The 16,547-nt window shown below is 40.9% G+C and overlaps 1 protein-coding gene across 1 annotated transcript in view; it reads left to right on the top strand.

Annotated features, from left to right (window-relative positions):
* LOC147885183 (putative prolyl 4-hydroxylase 9) overlaps positions 1–7,703 on the top strand; it is a 101,636-nt gene extending 93,933 nt beyond the window's left edge. Inside the window, exons 7-9 of the mRNA XM_087397487.1 lie at positions 6,559–6,624; positions 6,744–6,863; positions 6,988–7,703. Of these exons, the coding sequence (XP_087253613.1) occupies positions 6,559–6,624; positions 6,744–6,863; positions 6,988–7,074 (273 nt within the window). The 3' untranslated portion in view covers positions 7,075–7,703. The remainder of the gene's footprint in view (positions 1–6,558; positions 6,625–6,743; positions 6,864–6,987) is intronic.
* Positions 7,704–16,547: the final 8,844 nt, after the last annotated feature.

Raw genomic sequence — 16,547 nt, forward strand, 5'->3', positions numbered from 1 at the left:
GTGAGGTGGAAAGAAACCAAGGCTGAGGCTGAAAGTGCCATCTCAACCCTGTAGTAGATTCAGAGAAGAAAGGAGAATCCTTCCATTCCCTGAAGAAAGAAGCCCTCCTAGCTGAGGCTGCACGGGAGTCCCCCTGCATACCCGTCCATACGGCCATCAGAGTGTGTACGATGTCTGTCCAGATACTAGCCAATGTGTGCGAGGGATGAACCTGAGTACCCTCCATAGCCTCTGTGCATCTGGATCTCCAGATATGCCAGGCTGCTATGCTCGCTATAATCTCCCAAGAAGTATCCACAGAGGCATGTACAGCTGTAAAAGGACGGTGTGGAACCACATCCAACGAGCAGAACTCAACCCGATGACGTCGAACCGAAATGGCCCGAGAGGAGCCAAGTCCCTCATAGAAAACCTGAGGTCCTGTAAGAGAAAGCCAAGCCACCGAGCCCCAAGTCATAAATAGTGGGGAATGGGCAAAGTGACTGAAGATCCTGGCTATCCCCATCCAAATCAATCTCGCCTGTCTGCAATCCCATAAGCAATGCTGAATAGACTCCGAAGCAGAAAGGCAACGAGGGCAAGTAGGGTCTGCTCCGAATCTGGACCTCCAAAGGTCCACTACTGCAATCCCTCCATGAATAGAAAGCCAAAAGAAGATAGTGATCTTTCTATTCCTGTGGGATTTCCAGAGCCTCCTCCAGAAGTACCTCTGCTGATCCGCAGTAATACCAAAAGTCTCCCAATGAGGAACTCTGGAGGGTCTCCAGCCTCTACTACTGAGCTGAAATCTCCTGGCATTACTGACCGTGTAACGAAAGAAGGGGATGGTCTTCTCTCGATGCCCCGCGTCAATCCACTCCCACTTTCCGGGGTCCCATTGTAAATACCTGATGGGAACTCCTCCATAGAGCCAAAGTCTCCAAGACCCGGTGGAGAGTAACTGGGGGTCAGGGTCTAAGAACCACTCTGAATCTGATCCCTGCATCAAAAGGCCTACGACCCTGATAGGCTGAAAAGCAGACTCAAGCAATATATCATCTGTAGATCTGAGCAATCTGCCACCATCCTGGACACTGAAAACCAAAGCATCCTCCTGTGCATCTCGGAAGGCTAAGACCTGAAGTGGAACCCGGCCTCTCGAGAAAGTACCTGCCCAAGTGGAGGTAGTGAAAGGCATATCATCTGTGTCTATCCAAGCCTCTGGAAGGGCTGTCTCAATCTGCAAGATCCTCCCTGCACTCCCTCTGAGATGTCCTGTCAACCTTGACTTGGTTTCCTCTGGAAGCCTACGGAAGGCTTTCCAAGATCCCAAAGAAGAAGCAGGTCCCCTCTCTCACCTGGCCCAGTGCATGTAGAGTGAGGCACCCAGTGGTCTGCCACGATCATCTAAAATACTGTCGTTCCACATGATGGGCTGCCTATCAATCTCTTCCCGGGAGGAAGGAGGAATCCTCCGAAGAGAGCTTCTGAAACTAGCCCAAGCTTTCAGAATGGCAACCATGAGAGGGGATGAAGGTGATCTGAGGTGTGCTGAGGTGAAGATCCATCTAACACTGCTCATCCAGTCTCCTCCTGAGGAAGGTGTGCACCTCTGTATGCTGCTGATAAGAAAGTCTTTCCACGGTTCCTGTCCTGGCATAAGTCCTCGCACCACTATCTTGCTGCAAAGTAAGGCTCTGCACTGTAAATCTGGATCAATAATATTGAGACCCCCATCCTGTGTAGGGAGGATGAGGGTCTCCCAAGCCACTCTGGCTAAGGCATCTGCTGTGCCATCAAGCCCACTCCAGAGAAAGTTCCTGCAGCAATGCTTCAACCGTACTTGCCGGTACCTCGTTTGGAACTTCAGAATAGGCTTGAGGATTGGATTTTATGCTCTTCTTCCTCATATGCCCGTCCCTTGAAGCTCTCACATATCACAGTGTCATCTCTGTATAAAGTGTTATTACCTCCGCCTTGGATTTCTCACAGAGCAAATACTGTTTGGCATATGGATCGCCCAATGAAGTGGTGGAGAAAAAGGCTGCGTCTCCTTTGGCATTACAAAGTCCCTCTTTGACAACAGCTTTTCCTTTGGTGAGTTCTCCTTGGCATTTTTCCATCCGGCCAGTTACTCGCACACAGACATATTGCTCCGGCTGTTTGTCACAGATGCCAACATTCTACTGAATCTGTGCTTCACATTTTTTGGTTCTGTCCCCATACTTGTGATTTCATCGCTCTCATCCGATAGAGGCTTCGAGCGATATTTCCTACTGTTACTTTTGGCAGATTTTTCTGGTGGTTTGGATTTCATCCACCGAGATAGGGTTTTGATTTATTTTTAGTATGGGTGCGCTACTGGACCCTATGGACTTTATGGATGGACAGAAATCATAGAGTCTTTGGTGATCCACTATTTTCATTCTTTATTTTGTTCAAACGATCTCTGCAACAATCATTCTACGATTGTGTTCAGACTCGTTTGATTGATCAGGACGTGTATACATCTTATACTGAGATCTTTAGTTGAGTAGTAGTTACTTCGTTTTTGAGGTAACTATGAATGTAATTATTTTACCGCAATAAAATATTTCTTCCCACCAAAAAAAAAAAGGTGTGTGTGTGTGTGTGTGTGTGTGTGGGCTGTCCAATGCCTTTTTGTGTGGAGACTTTAATAACTCGCCTGCCATCCAAGATAACACCACTCATCGTTCTCACATGATCCCCATTGAGCTTCGACATTGGGAGGATATGCTTTCTTTCTTGCATGCAGAAGATTTATGGCTCTCAACAAGGGATAGAGATATGGGTTATACATACCGTCACAATGCCTTTACTCATTATTGGGCTCGACTTGACAGATGGTATTTGTTGAATGCTCAACAGTATGCTAGTTTTACATGTACACTACGGGTTGATCATTCCCTCTTGCTATCTGATCACTTTCCAGTATGTTTGACATTATCTATAGCACATTTGACAGATGATATGCCTTTTTTTGGCCGTCCCCTACTCCATGTTAACAGTGCTTATTTGCTTCATCAACAATTTCAGAACATGGTGAGAGTGGCTGTCCGCCCCCTCCTCTTACATTCTCAAGAGGACATGGATTTTGCTTGGATTAGTCTTGCTCGTCGCTTGCAGGTTGTTATTCACGATTATGGACGGAGGTACATGGGAAACCTCAGGCTTAAGCTGAAATGGGCTCAATCCCAGAAGCAACAAATGGATGTAATCAGCTCTTATAGGCAGCTCACCTTTTCTGAGTAGGATTCTTGTGCCTATGCGGTCCATATCATCCATCAAAATGATCTTCACAAATTAAAGAAGTGGCAAATCCGAGCTCACATGAAACCCCTTTTGGATAAAGGCTGCTCCTCCAAAGCTTTCTTTAAAAGCTTGCATGCGGATAGGCAAAAGGAGGATATTTGCAGGATCAGGCAAGATGATGGCACCTGGACCACCTCCAAATTAGAATTGGAATCACAATGCTCTAGTCATTTCCAGCATCTCTTTTCACCTGAGCCTGATCACTCAATGCAAGTGAATGCAGCTAGGTCTCAATTTCTTATGCATGTTCAGCCTATATTGTCTCGGGAATAGGCAGCACGTCGTATTGCTTCCTCTTCCTGCCCCCGTTGCTCTCATCCTCGCGAGACAATCCCCACTTGTTATGGTCTTGCCCACACTCTCGGATATTGATCACTCATGTCTCTCATTTGCTGCGGCTTCAGTTTCCCTCTATCAGATTTGGGAAACTTTTCTGGATGTTTGGATGCCTCTCATCTCAGATGTCTCCTTTCCTCCTCTTCTTTCACTGGGCTCGTTTTTGGCTACTATGGACTATTTGGACACAGAGATTGCATTCTAGGATGGGACAACAGTTTCCTCAGGCATATGCTTTCTTCAGAATGTCCCTCAAGCAATCTTTATATGATAGTTATGCTGCGAGGGACTTGGATGATACTAGTCTTGAAGTGTTTTCTGACTGTTTTTGAGTTTTTTCAGTAGGCTCCTTTTGGGAGTCTAATGCTATGTACATTGATATCATGTTAATAATATAGTTACTGGTTTCACAAAAAAAAGTATGTGTAACACTGTGTGTGCACGCACGTGTGTGTGATCGTGTGGGGGGGTGTGTGTGTGTGTGTGGAGAGAGGTGTAGGAGAGAGAGTGCGATGGAGCTATCCGCCTCTGCGCAGACAGCCCCGTCTTCATCCCTAATTCTGCCCATATAGTCCTCGTCCGTATAGTCCCACGCTACACCCCTACTGTTTGCCCCGTCTTCCGTACAGCTACCGTCAGCTGTACGGATATCCGTACAATCTTTGCTCGATTTGCCTTCCGTACCATCGCCTGTACAGTCTCCCGTACCTTTTGCGTGTTTTGCAGACCCTCCCGTATAGTCAGTTGTCCCTGTTGTACGGCCTTCCGTACAGCCTGTACAGTCAACCGGTCGACCGTACAGTCAGTTGTCCCTGTTGTACGGCCTTCCGTTCAACTTGTACGGTCGACCGTACAGTCTTCTGTGCAGCCACCTCTCCCTTTTGTCTTTTCCGCTTTGACACCTTCTGCCCCTGCTCCTACTCGTGTGTTTCTTCGCCGAAAGCATGGTGGTCTGCCTACTTCTCCTCTTATCAAATCGGCAAAGCTGGATGGTTCTGATGGCCTTTCTTCTTCACTCCAGCTGGATCTTCTTCGCCAATTGTGCTCTGCCTCTGTCACAGAAGTTCCTTCATCAAGTTTCCCGCTTGTTTGCTCCATGGATTCTGCCCTTTTGGTCTCTGGTCTTCGACAGGCTCAACAATTTGGAGTCTGCCTCTACTTCATGGGCAGGGTTTTATCTTCAGCTCAGCTCCGTCATTGGGCTGATGTTGCAGTGGGTCTGGATTCTATTTCTTCCTTTGTCTTTCTAGGCAAAGGATTTTACTATGCCCAGTGCTCTTCGACTGAGGTGGTAGAGCGCCTTGTTAATGATGCTGGTGTCCTTGGAGGGGGTTTCTTTGCTCATGTTATGCCCTAGGATCCACTTTTTGATCCTTCTGCAACACTTCTGACTCACTGTCCGGTTTGGATCGCTCTCAAAGCGCTGCCTGTGCCTCTTCTTCAGCATCTTCCAACTCTTGCAGCTTTTTTGGGAAGGCCTCTCCATATTCCGAGATAGGAGTTCTTGCAAGCCTCTTGTGATGTTCGTCTTTGCATTTTGTGGGATATGACTAAGCCCGTGCCATCCACTCTGGATCTTGATTTGGGATTTGCTCATCCGCTGCACATCGGGCTCCATTTTGCATCTTTCCGCACTGCATGTTATCGGTGCCGACAGGTTGGCCATTTTGCACGCGCTTTCCCTACCATATCCAGGCCCATACCACCTGCTCCTTCTTCAGTTGTCAAGGTTACTCTCCCTTCTCCTCCGGTGTTTGCTATGACTTCTTTGGTGAAGTCCTTTACTGCTCCGAAGCACTACTGGAGGAAGGTTGATAAATCACAGGCAAATCTTCCTCTTGCTAAAGAAGCTCAGGATTGCACTCTGTTTGAGCACCATCAGTTTTCTTCTACTCAGGATATGGATGTAACCATTGCAGAGGGCAAGTTACAGGATGATACGCATGTTTTTTCTCAGGAGACTGCTCCTGCTCCTATTTAGATTGATCCTCTGAATGAAGCTCAAATGCAAAATCTTATTTCATCAGATGTAGCTTCTTTATGGCAAGACACAGATGTTGAGGTAGCTTCTATGCCTTTGATGCCTGCGCCAGAGTTTTCTTCTGTCAGGGATGCAGAAGTACCTTTTTTATTGGAATCTTTCCATCCTATGCTACAACAGGTTTTTGACCCTTTGATTCAAAAATTTCGGGTACCAGCCTATATCAAGAAGAATCATAAGGGCAAAAAACAGCTTGTTTTTATTGATAGTGTAGTTTCATCACTGCATCTTTACAGAGCAACAATTTGAAGCTGGAGGATGCTGTGTTTGATTCTCCTCCAGTTTATGTAACTTTTTACTTGGTTACCTCATGACTTTTGCTCTGAGGTTTTACTTGTAAAAACTTTTTCCTTGTACTTATTGGTGGGTTTTTACCTCTTTTTGAGGTTTCCCACACAGAAATATAAAGATTTCACTAAAAAAAAAAAAGTGTGTAGGATGGCTGGCTAGAAATACTGTAATGAGCCAAGATCATTCATCTAAAATCTCTCTGCAGCCTTGCTAAGTAATGCCTGTGCTGCAAAGGAAAATTGGTGCAAATTTCTCTACTAGCTGCTTGTATGCTAAGGGGTAGTTAATGATAAAGACATCCTTGGTTTAAATCTATAATCTGGCCTTCAATCTCTTCGTGCCTAGCGTAGAGTCCTGGAATTACTCTTCTACTTGATTACTGCGGAGTTTGTTTCCCCTCAATTATCTAAATTGTGTCTAGACAGTTTCCCATGATGTTGTACCTTGTAGTTTGTTCAAGGTGGTCATGTTCTCATTGTAAGATTTTGATACTGCTTGGGGGTCTGCTATATACTGCCTTTTCTGGTCTTTTGCCAGTTTGACAGTTTGATTCTGATAGGATAAATTGTGGTTTACAGATGGCATCCTTTCTTCTCTATCTTTCTGACGTCGAGGAAGGAGGGGAGACCATGTTCCCCTTTCAGGTAAATGTAATACAGAGAGGAGAAGAAATCACTTTTAATGTTAAGTTCTTCAGAAATAGATGCTCGCTTAAAACACACTAATTTTACAAAAGCGTGCAATTGTTTTTCGTGGTTTGCAGGGTTATCTAAATATGAACACTGGTTATGACTACAGGCAGTGCATTGGGCTCAAAGTTACACCTCGGCAAGGAGATGCTCTACTTTTTTATTCAGTGTTTCCTAATAGAACTTTGGATATGGTGAGCAAATGTTTGTGGAAATGCTCTTTGCTGTTCTCAGATTTTGGAGAAGCTAGGCCGTAATGAATTAAGCTTTTAATTTTTGCAAATGTCTCATCATGCAATGACTTCTGTTTCTGAACAGACATCTTTACATGGTAGCTGCCCAGTTATTAAAGGTGAGAAGTGGGTTGCCACAAAGTGGATAAGAGACCAATATCATCACAAATAGAAATTTGGTCTTGGAGCCCAGTTACTGCTTGTAAAAATTAAGATCGGGCTGTAATTACCAACTACCATTGAATTCCCACTTCACGTTGCTCAGTCCGTAATTGCAAGAGATCACTTCTAGGGCAAGGGAGATACACGCACAAGTGTCATTATATGGCTAATGTAGAGTCTGCATGTGCAAGGATCGATAATGGCAAAATTCACCCAGCTGGTTTGATAGCTGACTGTTAAACCATACAGAGGTATTTCAGCTTGTCTCTCAAGAAGGTTAATATGGTTCCTGCTAATTTAGTAAGGCTCTAGAGTATCCCTAAGAAGGTGACTCGAGATGGGTGTTGGCTGATGGTTAACACAGTAGTGAGACAAGCGTTGACTTATGCTCAGCTCATTGACAAGTGGCATGCATGTCTAATAAGATGTAAAAACGTCAATAAAGAGGCTCTCCTTTGGCTCTAGTGACTAGGCGCATTATAAATAGAGTAAGCTTATGAGAATTTTGTCATTCCATCTTGTATATGTCGTCGGTTAAAACGGAGGTCAGCTTATTCCTGGGTTGGAAAATTGGTGGGAGCAAACAAGATCTTGTATGGTCTGCCCCCCCTCTCAATCCTATTTTCCTTGAAACACATTCTCCATTTTTAAAGAATTCTCGCATTCTGTTTTAATCTTTTCCCAAAGATTCAACTTTAGCTTTTGTGAAAATCTGCTTGGAATATCAGACCGGAAAACAAACATTTAATGTTTTGAGCCCACATAAACGTACGTACACTTGTTGGGACTAGACAAAAACATTAAGGCATAGCTGCTTTTGACGATGCTTATTGTTTCACTAGAGCCAAAATTTTAACTTGTATGATGTAAGAATGCTCATGGGCAATGTGAGAAAGTGCACCATGAACCTCAATATGTGCTTTTTGGCCTTCACGTAGGTAGGCTATAGTAATCGCTCGAGGTCGTTAGTGAAAGTGAAAATTCATGATTGGACTGAAGCTCCACTTGCTATTTGTATTCCTTTAAATCGTAAGTCTTCCTATTTGTAGCCCCATCCTTTTCTCCCCTTTCTCGCTCTCTCTCTCTCTCTCTCCTCCTCTCCTTCTTCTCTCTCTCTCTTAGCTTCCAATTCACTCCTTGGAATAGCGAAGGGAGACAGGAGGACAACCAATAGGAAGCAAGGAAGGAGATTTTTAGCTAGGAAGAGAAGATGAAGGTGAGGGTGAAGAGGAGGTAAGGGGATAGAAAGGGGCATTTGATCATTGAGCATGCGCAGGAGAGAGGAGTGAGTGGAAGCAGACTTGAGTCACGAGCTCGCCTGGTGTATCTTCCATTTCATGTACCTTTCATTTCACCCTTATATACTATTCTCCCTCCCACCTCTCCAACACTTCTTCATTTTGTGTCTCCCTCTCTTCATCTTCTTTCGCGTGGTACAATAGACCTTGTGTTATGTGCCTTACGTTTCGACTTGTAAATGTTCAGGGTTGTTTGTGATTGTGTTCCGCTTGACTCCATCACCCTCCAAGGGAATTCTTGCACATCTACTTGTTCGTTTTATGCTCGCACCACATTGGTACCAGCATCCACCTCCTTACTCATTCTACGCCTGCACCATCACTGGTACCACAATCACGTGCACCATCACATCTTGATCCATTGCACCATTGTTTACAATGAAGCCGCTAGTAGTTTCCTATCATCACCCATAGTTGCAAGTGTCTCACTCTCCTTGCACCTCACACCAATGGCCTTGGGCCTCCAGTAACACCTTCAGAAGATATTGGACCTCCCGTTAGATAGTTTATGGCAATCATAATGGGACACTACTGGTGTTGCGCAATAAGAGTGAAGTGGTTTCCTAGAGTCCCACAGAAGAGATATCTTATGCTAAGTAGTTTTGACACCCTTGAGGGAGCGAGTAAGGAGAGTGGAGAGAAGACTTCTTACAAACCAAACCCGATACAAGAAACTTTATGTAGGACGGCTATCCCCCTTCAATGCGAGTGAACATCTTTCTCTTATTCTAAAATTACAATGAATATGGGGGATACGATCAACATAGCATGTTAAAGAATGTTACACTGGCAACCTTCTACTCTAAGAGCCTCTACATTTGCAAGGTTTAGTATGCCTTCAAGCAGTATCAGTCATGTAGTAAGACACAATTATTGGTATACTTCCAACCTCAAACGTAGTCTTGAGCACATGTTAAGCATGTATACCCTATACACAATAAGTCCCATCATGAAAGGAGATAAAAATTGACTTGTCAACATGGTGGCTTTAATTCCAATAGTACCTTTAACTTGACGTTGGTATTGCCTTTATCTTTAGTAGCAGAAGAGGCATGTGAGTTGGGGTGGACAAAGCTCATAATGATTTTATGCTCTAGGGCTCACCAAATCAAATGTGGGAGAATATGCACAAAGTTTCGATTCAAAGTTTTCTATTTGCAATGTGTATTGCCTCATAATGTGTGGTTGATGCGTTACTTTGGTCGAGAGGTATGAACTGCATTCAATTGTGATAAGGGAGTGTTGAAGGCTCTGAGCTTCATGTGTGCTTGTATGTGTGCTTCTATGTTCGGAATCCTTTGGCTCCTTTTTCCTCGTATCACCTCTATTTAAAAGGCTAGTATCACGGTATGAGAGCCATGCTTTTGTTGTTGTAGGCACTGTCTTGTTGTTGCATTCCCTACTACTATTTTTGAACTCATAGGTGCTCTTCTCTTATTGGTTTTGAGCACATAGCTGCACCACATACCACTCTTGACGTTGTTTTTTAATCTATCCCAAAGACACGATGACAATGTGCATCATTATTTGCTCATATCTTGAGTATCAAGCAATGCAACATAGTCTTGTCTTATGAAGAAGCACTACCTTTACTTGATCAGATGCTCCAATAAGTTGACTGTGATCTCCCTTGCTAATGAGTTTACTCTATGCCATATATTTGCACATATGAGTCTATTTACATCAAGTAATCTATTTAAATAGAGCGCCACCTGTAGTTGTGAGTTGAATGCAAGCCTCTAGAAGCTCTTGATCGTCTGTAATGTTTGCGATAGTATATCCTAGTATCCACACTATTTTATTACATAAAATAATGATTGCAATTTACAGAGCTACAAGCTTGCACATTACTTTGTTGACAGATCAGCTCAACATCATGTGATTACATGTGCATAGCACTAACACATATAGAGTGCTAAAAAAGAAAGGGTTAGATGTCCTAACCCTAACCCTAGAAGGGTTTGTATATATTCTATATTTTTAACTAAATCTAGTGTACAATTAGTTATTTGTGGTGTGCTCTCTAGATGTGCCCTCTCTCCTCATCTCCACTCTTCTTCACTCCCCTCTTCATATTTTGTCATGGTATCAGAGCATGGTTCTGCCTTCCGCTGAGGCGCCATCCAATGATCAAGCATTCATAGCTTCAGATAAAAGTAAAGATAGTTATATATTCTATATTCTTAACTAATCTAGTGTACAATTAGTTATTTATGGTGTGCTCTCTAGATGTGCCCTCTCTCCTCATCTCCACTCTTCTCCTCTCCCCTCTTCATATTTTGTCATCGTATCAGAGCATGGTTCTGCCTTCCGCTGAGGCGCCATCCAATGATCAAGCATTCATAGCTTCAGATAAAAGTAAAGATAGAGGCATAGGTAGAGGTAGATCACTCCAGCGAAGTGGTCATCATCAGCGACAAAGTTAGCATGAGCATTATCCTCAGCAACATCATAACCAGCAAAGAGGAAATCATTCCAATCGATGAAGATTCCAAGGACGAGGGAATGCATCCACCAATGTGTCAAACATTCGGTATAACTACTATCATAAGTTTGGTCACTATGAAAGAGATTTTCGCAAGAATCAGTACGACTAAAGCGGTCAATCCAGCAACAATTGAGGGAATTTCTGTGGAAGAGGAAATCATTGTGGTGGACATTCTAGTCACAGTCATTATGCAAATAAACTTGGGAATATGTTCCTTGCAGAAGATTGATACCATGTATCTCGACATTGATTACAATTCAAAAGAGGATTTCAGTTATCAAGTCGACCAAGTAGACTAAGATCGCGGAAAAGGAAATCATCATGCTGGACTTTCTAGTCATAGTCATTATGCAAATGAACCTAGGAATATGTTCCTTGCAAGCGAGGAAATGCAGATATTATTCATCGATGACTACAACAAATATTGTTGGGTCTACTTTCTAAAAGAGAAATCTGAAGTGTTTTCCATATTTTAAGAATTTAAAGCCATGGAAGAAAACCAGACATGCAGAAAGATCAAAGTCATGATATCAGACAGAGGAGGTGAATACATGTCTTCAACATTCATGAACATTTGCAGAAGTGACGGCATTCGAAGACAATTCACTTGTGCAGATACTTTTCAGCAAAATGCAAGAGCTGAAAGGAAGAATGGTACTTTAGCAGACAGTGCTAGAGCAATGCTTAGTGAGAAGTATCTTCCGAATCAGTATTGGGCAGAAGGAATAGCCACTGCAAACTACTTGTTTTAGTTTTTCGACCAAACCAATTCAAAGTATGACACCTTATGAAGCATTCATTGGACACAAGCCACACATTAGGCATCTCCGCATATTTGGTTGGATAGCATATGCCCACATACATGTCGATCATCATAGAAAATTGGATGTGAAGTCAATGTGTATGGACTTTGGAATTTTGGCCATATATGGAGGTACTCTTCACATGCTCAAATCTTCTCCAGGAGTTGTGATTGTGTGGAAACTCCCCTCATGGTTTGGTTTGGACATTATCTTGCCCTCATCAAGATTTGGCCACATGCTCAAAACTTCTCTAGGCTTTGTGATTGTCTGATCCCCCTCAAATTTTGGTTTTAAGACCATATTTCCCTCATAGAGATTCAACCCCACATCAAAAAGACTTCTTCCCATGTTCCTATGGACATTATTTCCCTCACAAGCATGGATCCCTTATAGTCTAATCATGTGTATGGAGGTTTTGGCCACATGGTCAAATCATCTCCTAGCTTTTTGACTGTGTTGACACTCTTCCAATTCCCAATTCCTCCTCAAGGCTTGATTTGGATTCCATCTTGCCCTCATTAAGACTTGGCCACATGGTCAAAACTCTTCCTATCTTGCTCATGTGCACTCCCCTTTTAGGGTTTGTACTTTGTCATGTTCATGAAGCCCTTACAGAGTTTTCTCCACATGGTCAAATCATGTCACCTTCTTGTCCTCACAGATGATTTACCACATATTGATAACATTACATGCCAACTAGAGATTTGACCACATGGTTAGATCTACTCCATGTATTTGAATTTATATAGATTTTTGGCCATGTGGTCAAATCATATGTATGGAGACTTTGGCCACATCATTAAATATATTCTCTAGGGTTAGACTTTGTGGACATTCTTCCAATCCCAATGCCACTTGCTGGATGCCATCTTGTCCCCATAAAGCTTTTGCCACATGGTCAAGACTTCTTCCCATCCTTTTAATAAGGATCTCCCCTCATGCTTTGTCTGCTCTTGGAGCAATTATGGAGATCCTTTTCATAAGGATCTCCCCTCATGATTTGTCTGCTCTTGGAGTAATTATGGAGTTTTTTCCACCTGGTCAAATCCTCTCACCTTATTTCCCTCACACCACATGCTTGACCATTTTGACAAGGAGTATCCGCTTCTTACCAGCCTCTAGTGGCAACACTTTTGCTAGTGGCATCAATGATTCATTTGTTGCATTGCCATTTGTTAGAAAAGACAATAATTTTAGTACCATTGAGGGTTATGTGACAACAAGCCAAATATTTTAAGTGTTGATGATCTTGAGAAAGTTGAGGATGATGAGGACCTTGAAGAGTTGCAAGGGTGTTATGAAGAAAGAAGAGACATGTGATCATCACCACAATATAAGTGTTCAAAGAGATGAGCATGAAATCGTGTTAGACATATCCTTCAATAGCTGCATTTGGGAATAATAGAAAACTTTCATAGTAGTACGCAACACATATAGGAGCAAAGAGATATGGAAGCTCATTATTGGAGAGCAATATGATAGTGTACAACCAAATTTAGTATGTGAGCCAAAGTTAGTACTTGATATTCAAAAAACAATCTTAACACCCTTGGATGAAATAGAAGTAGAAGAAGCCATGGCTCAAATTATTATGTGAGAGAAAATGAAAGGTTGTAATATGTTTGAACTATTTGAGCTTCCATACTATGTAAAGAAAAAACAAATCAAACATAAAAAATCTTTAATCTTTGAGAGTATTGTCTTGTAATGTTAGCTATCTTGATTTCATAGTGGTTTATGTGATTACTGACATTATGTTTACTTTAATGCTTTTTTCTCAACCAAGTTAATTTCTCAATCCAAATGGTTGATACTACGGAATTAACAAACAAGTGATTTCACCACATGGCCAAATTCTTCATCCATCACTTAATGTAATCATGTGGATGTTTTCTATATTTCTACATGCATGGTGAAGGTATTTAATAAGAATAAATGATATTTTAGCAAAATTATGTTACCTTATGGGGTGTATTATTGTCTAGTCCTTTAAATGTCATGTGTGAATTGGGTATAGATGAACATATTTATACTGAAGGGGTAATATTAGATCTTAATGGTCTTCTTTTAAATGTCAGGTGTGAATTGGTTATAGATGAGAACATTTATACTGAAGGGGGTAATATTTTGATCTCAATGGTCTTCTTTAGAATGTTGCTTCTTGACACCTTTGTTTGAAAACTTTGAAGCTATAATCCGGTCAATAGCTATGCACACAAACATTAATGAGTTTGCATATGTGACATAGTAATTCTTATAGATGACAGTCCATAAAAAAGGTGCCTTATCTCTACTGGGAATTAAATTTTCTTAATATATTCAATGTAGATTCAATTTTTTTGAAGAGATGCTATCATTCCTACCTTTTTTGGATGTTGCTAAAGATTTGCATGAAGTTATAAAGTTTGACAGATATGATCAAGAACCCTTGAAATTCAGACACCCTTGTATGGCCATTTTTAGAATCTACTTCATGAATGGAATACAATAAAGAATCAAGGAGACTTAGATGCTCCTTCATCTAACTCCAACATTAATGGTGACGAGCATGGACACAACTCCCAAGAGACATGCAACACACAATCCCCATGCGTAGGTATATCTCATTATCCACCTAATTACTTAAGTGACTCACATATGGCAATGTTGAAAAGAAATAAATGCGTGTCTACTTAAAAAGATGTGGAGGCCATGCACATTGTTGAATAGTTAGGATATGTCAAGCCATTCCTCACTTGTCCTACAATGAATCATTATATACTACATCTCTAAATCTTCTATTTACAAAAATATCAATGTAATATGCAACATATGGAACTTCTATAGTGCATCATTTTGTACTAGCAACATTTTGTATTGTGTTTTCTTATTACATTCTTGCATTTGGGTTTTTACTAGGTTTGAAATCAAGGAGAGGAAAACTATGTGTCTTGTGCTAATATAATATTCATTGTGATGAGCTTAGACCCTCCACTTTACCACTCTAAATTAGAGAACAATTTCATGTGAGAGGGAATCCTTCATAATTGATGATTCAATGATTTGTGGAGCTACCATTGAATTTTTAATGCTCAGATACATATAAACTAGAAAAGTATGCTAAGATACGAAGGACAGAAAGTATATACTGATTGGAATCTCTATGCTTGTTAAATCATTGAGTACTAGAATACTCTATAATTGAGGATCCAAGAGTTGATAGTGAAGAGAATAAAATATGCATCATTGGTAATGTACATGATGGTAATGTGAGAGGCTATGTAAATAGTTGTAGGGACTATATGGAGTATGGAAATGTGTACTCAACCACCCTAAACTATGTTATTTTTATGGTTGTGACATGGATGCTAGATATGGAAACCACTGTACAAACAACTCATGACATCAATGTAGGGGAGGAACTATTTGCAAATTATGATTTCTAAGAAATTTATCTTTTTCTCACCAAGTTTAGTGAGATAAACCATTCCTAGATCTCTTTTCTTTGAAAGAAGCTCATGACATCAATTGTGAGATTCGAACTATTTGCATATTTTAAGTTTAGAAGATTTCTTCAGGATAGATAGCATTCATTCTATCCATTTTTAAGCCTAAAATTAATTATGTATATTCTATATACTTTATGCATAAGTTTTGACCATGTGGTTATAAGATCTAGTGATCATAAACTTAATGTGATACAAAACGTATGCGACCTTGACAAGGTAATTATTGTTTTCTAGATTACAAAATCTTTGAGTTGTTGGTATTATATTTTTTGTTTCTAAACAATCCATCCTTAATAAGGGATACAATCATTCCAAATTATGCTAGACTATCTTAAATTGATTATGTAAAGTCATCATATCACTTATCCCACTATGGCTTGATGCATAAAGGTTGACCATGTAATATATATATATATATATATATATATATAGGTGAATCCACTACATTTTTGCATAATTTTTGTGTACATGGTGGGATTTGTTGATTGATTTATCACATCACTACATGTTTTCTATAGTAATGGATCTTGGTAGGGGAAAAGATCACTCCTATCATATACAAATCTTAGCCACTTCTAATAGTGGGACTTGGGAAATTCCCTAATATAGAGCTATATGGCTTCTTGTTTGCTATATCAATTCATTCAAGGTGTTCTCTTTACCTTGCTGTCAAATGTATTTTTTTTTCTTTGCTCATGTAGCGATAGAGATTGGTACATGTGTAGAGGGATCATGCAAGGTGATATCTCTAAAAGGGATGAAATTATGCTAGGCATTGTGACAACATTCAAGGAAATGGTATGTCATTGAAGTCTCGCTAAAGTCCATTGGGTTCAATTATAGCATAGCAATATGTCAATAAATTCTATTGAGCTTAATAAAACAATAACAAAGTAGATTGTAGTTATGTTATTTTCAAAATAGCTCGTGCATTTTACCATGTAGCCTTTGGGATTTGTTTTTGTAATATAATGGAAATGTGTTCTTGCATTCACAATTGTGACATGCCATGTCTTCTATCCTTTCCATGTTTGCTATCTTTGGTCCTTTTGAATGTTTACTATCTTTGAATTGTTCCATGTTTACAAGATAGACCGGTTACCAAATTTTATCAAACTTTTTGAGATATGACTAAGGAAATAAAACTCCCTAAATGGCGGTGGAACTACCTTCATCTTGTGATGAAATCTCTCAATCTCCTATGGATTTCATCCTCTCATTGCCTTGCCACATGTCAACATCTTGTGAATCTAATCCAATTTAAATCTTGAACATCACTCTAGGGGCCTCCACCATTTTGGTCCAAAACATTTTGGGTCAGATTACCTTTTTTTGTCCCAAAACTGGGGTTGGTGAGCTTGTCTACAAACTTTTTTCTATAAGCCCAAAAATGGTAGCAAAGGTCC

Source organism: Dipteris shenzhenensis, chromosome 26 (assembly GCF_047967505.1).
Source record: "Dipteris shenzhenensis isolate YYH24624 ecotype China chromosome 26, Dip_SZ_1.0, whole genome shotgun sequence".
NCBI classification, from domain to species: Eukaryota; Viridiplantae; Streptophyta; class Polypodiopsida; order Gleicheniales; family Dipteridaceae; genus Dipteris; species Dipteris shenzhenensis.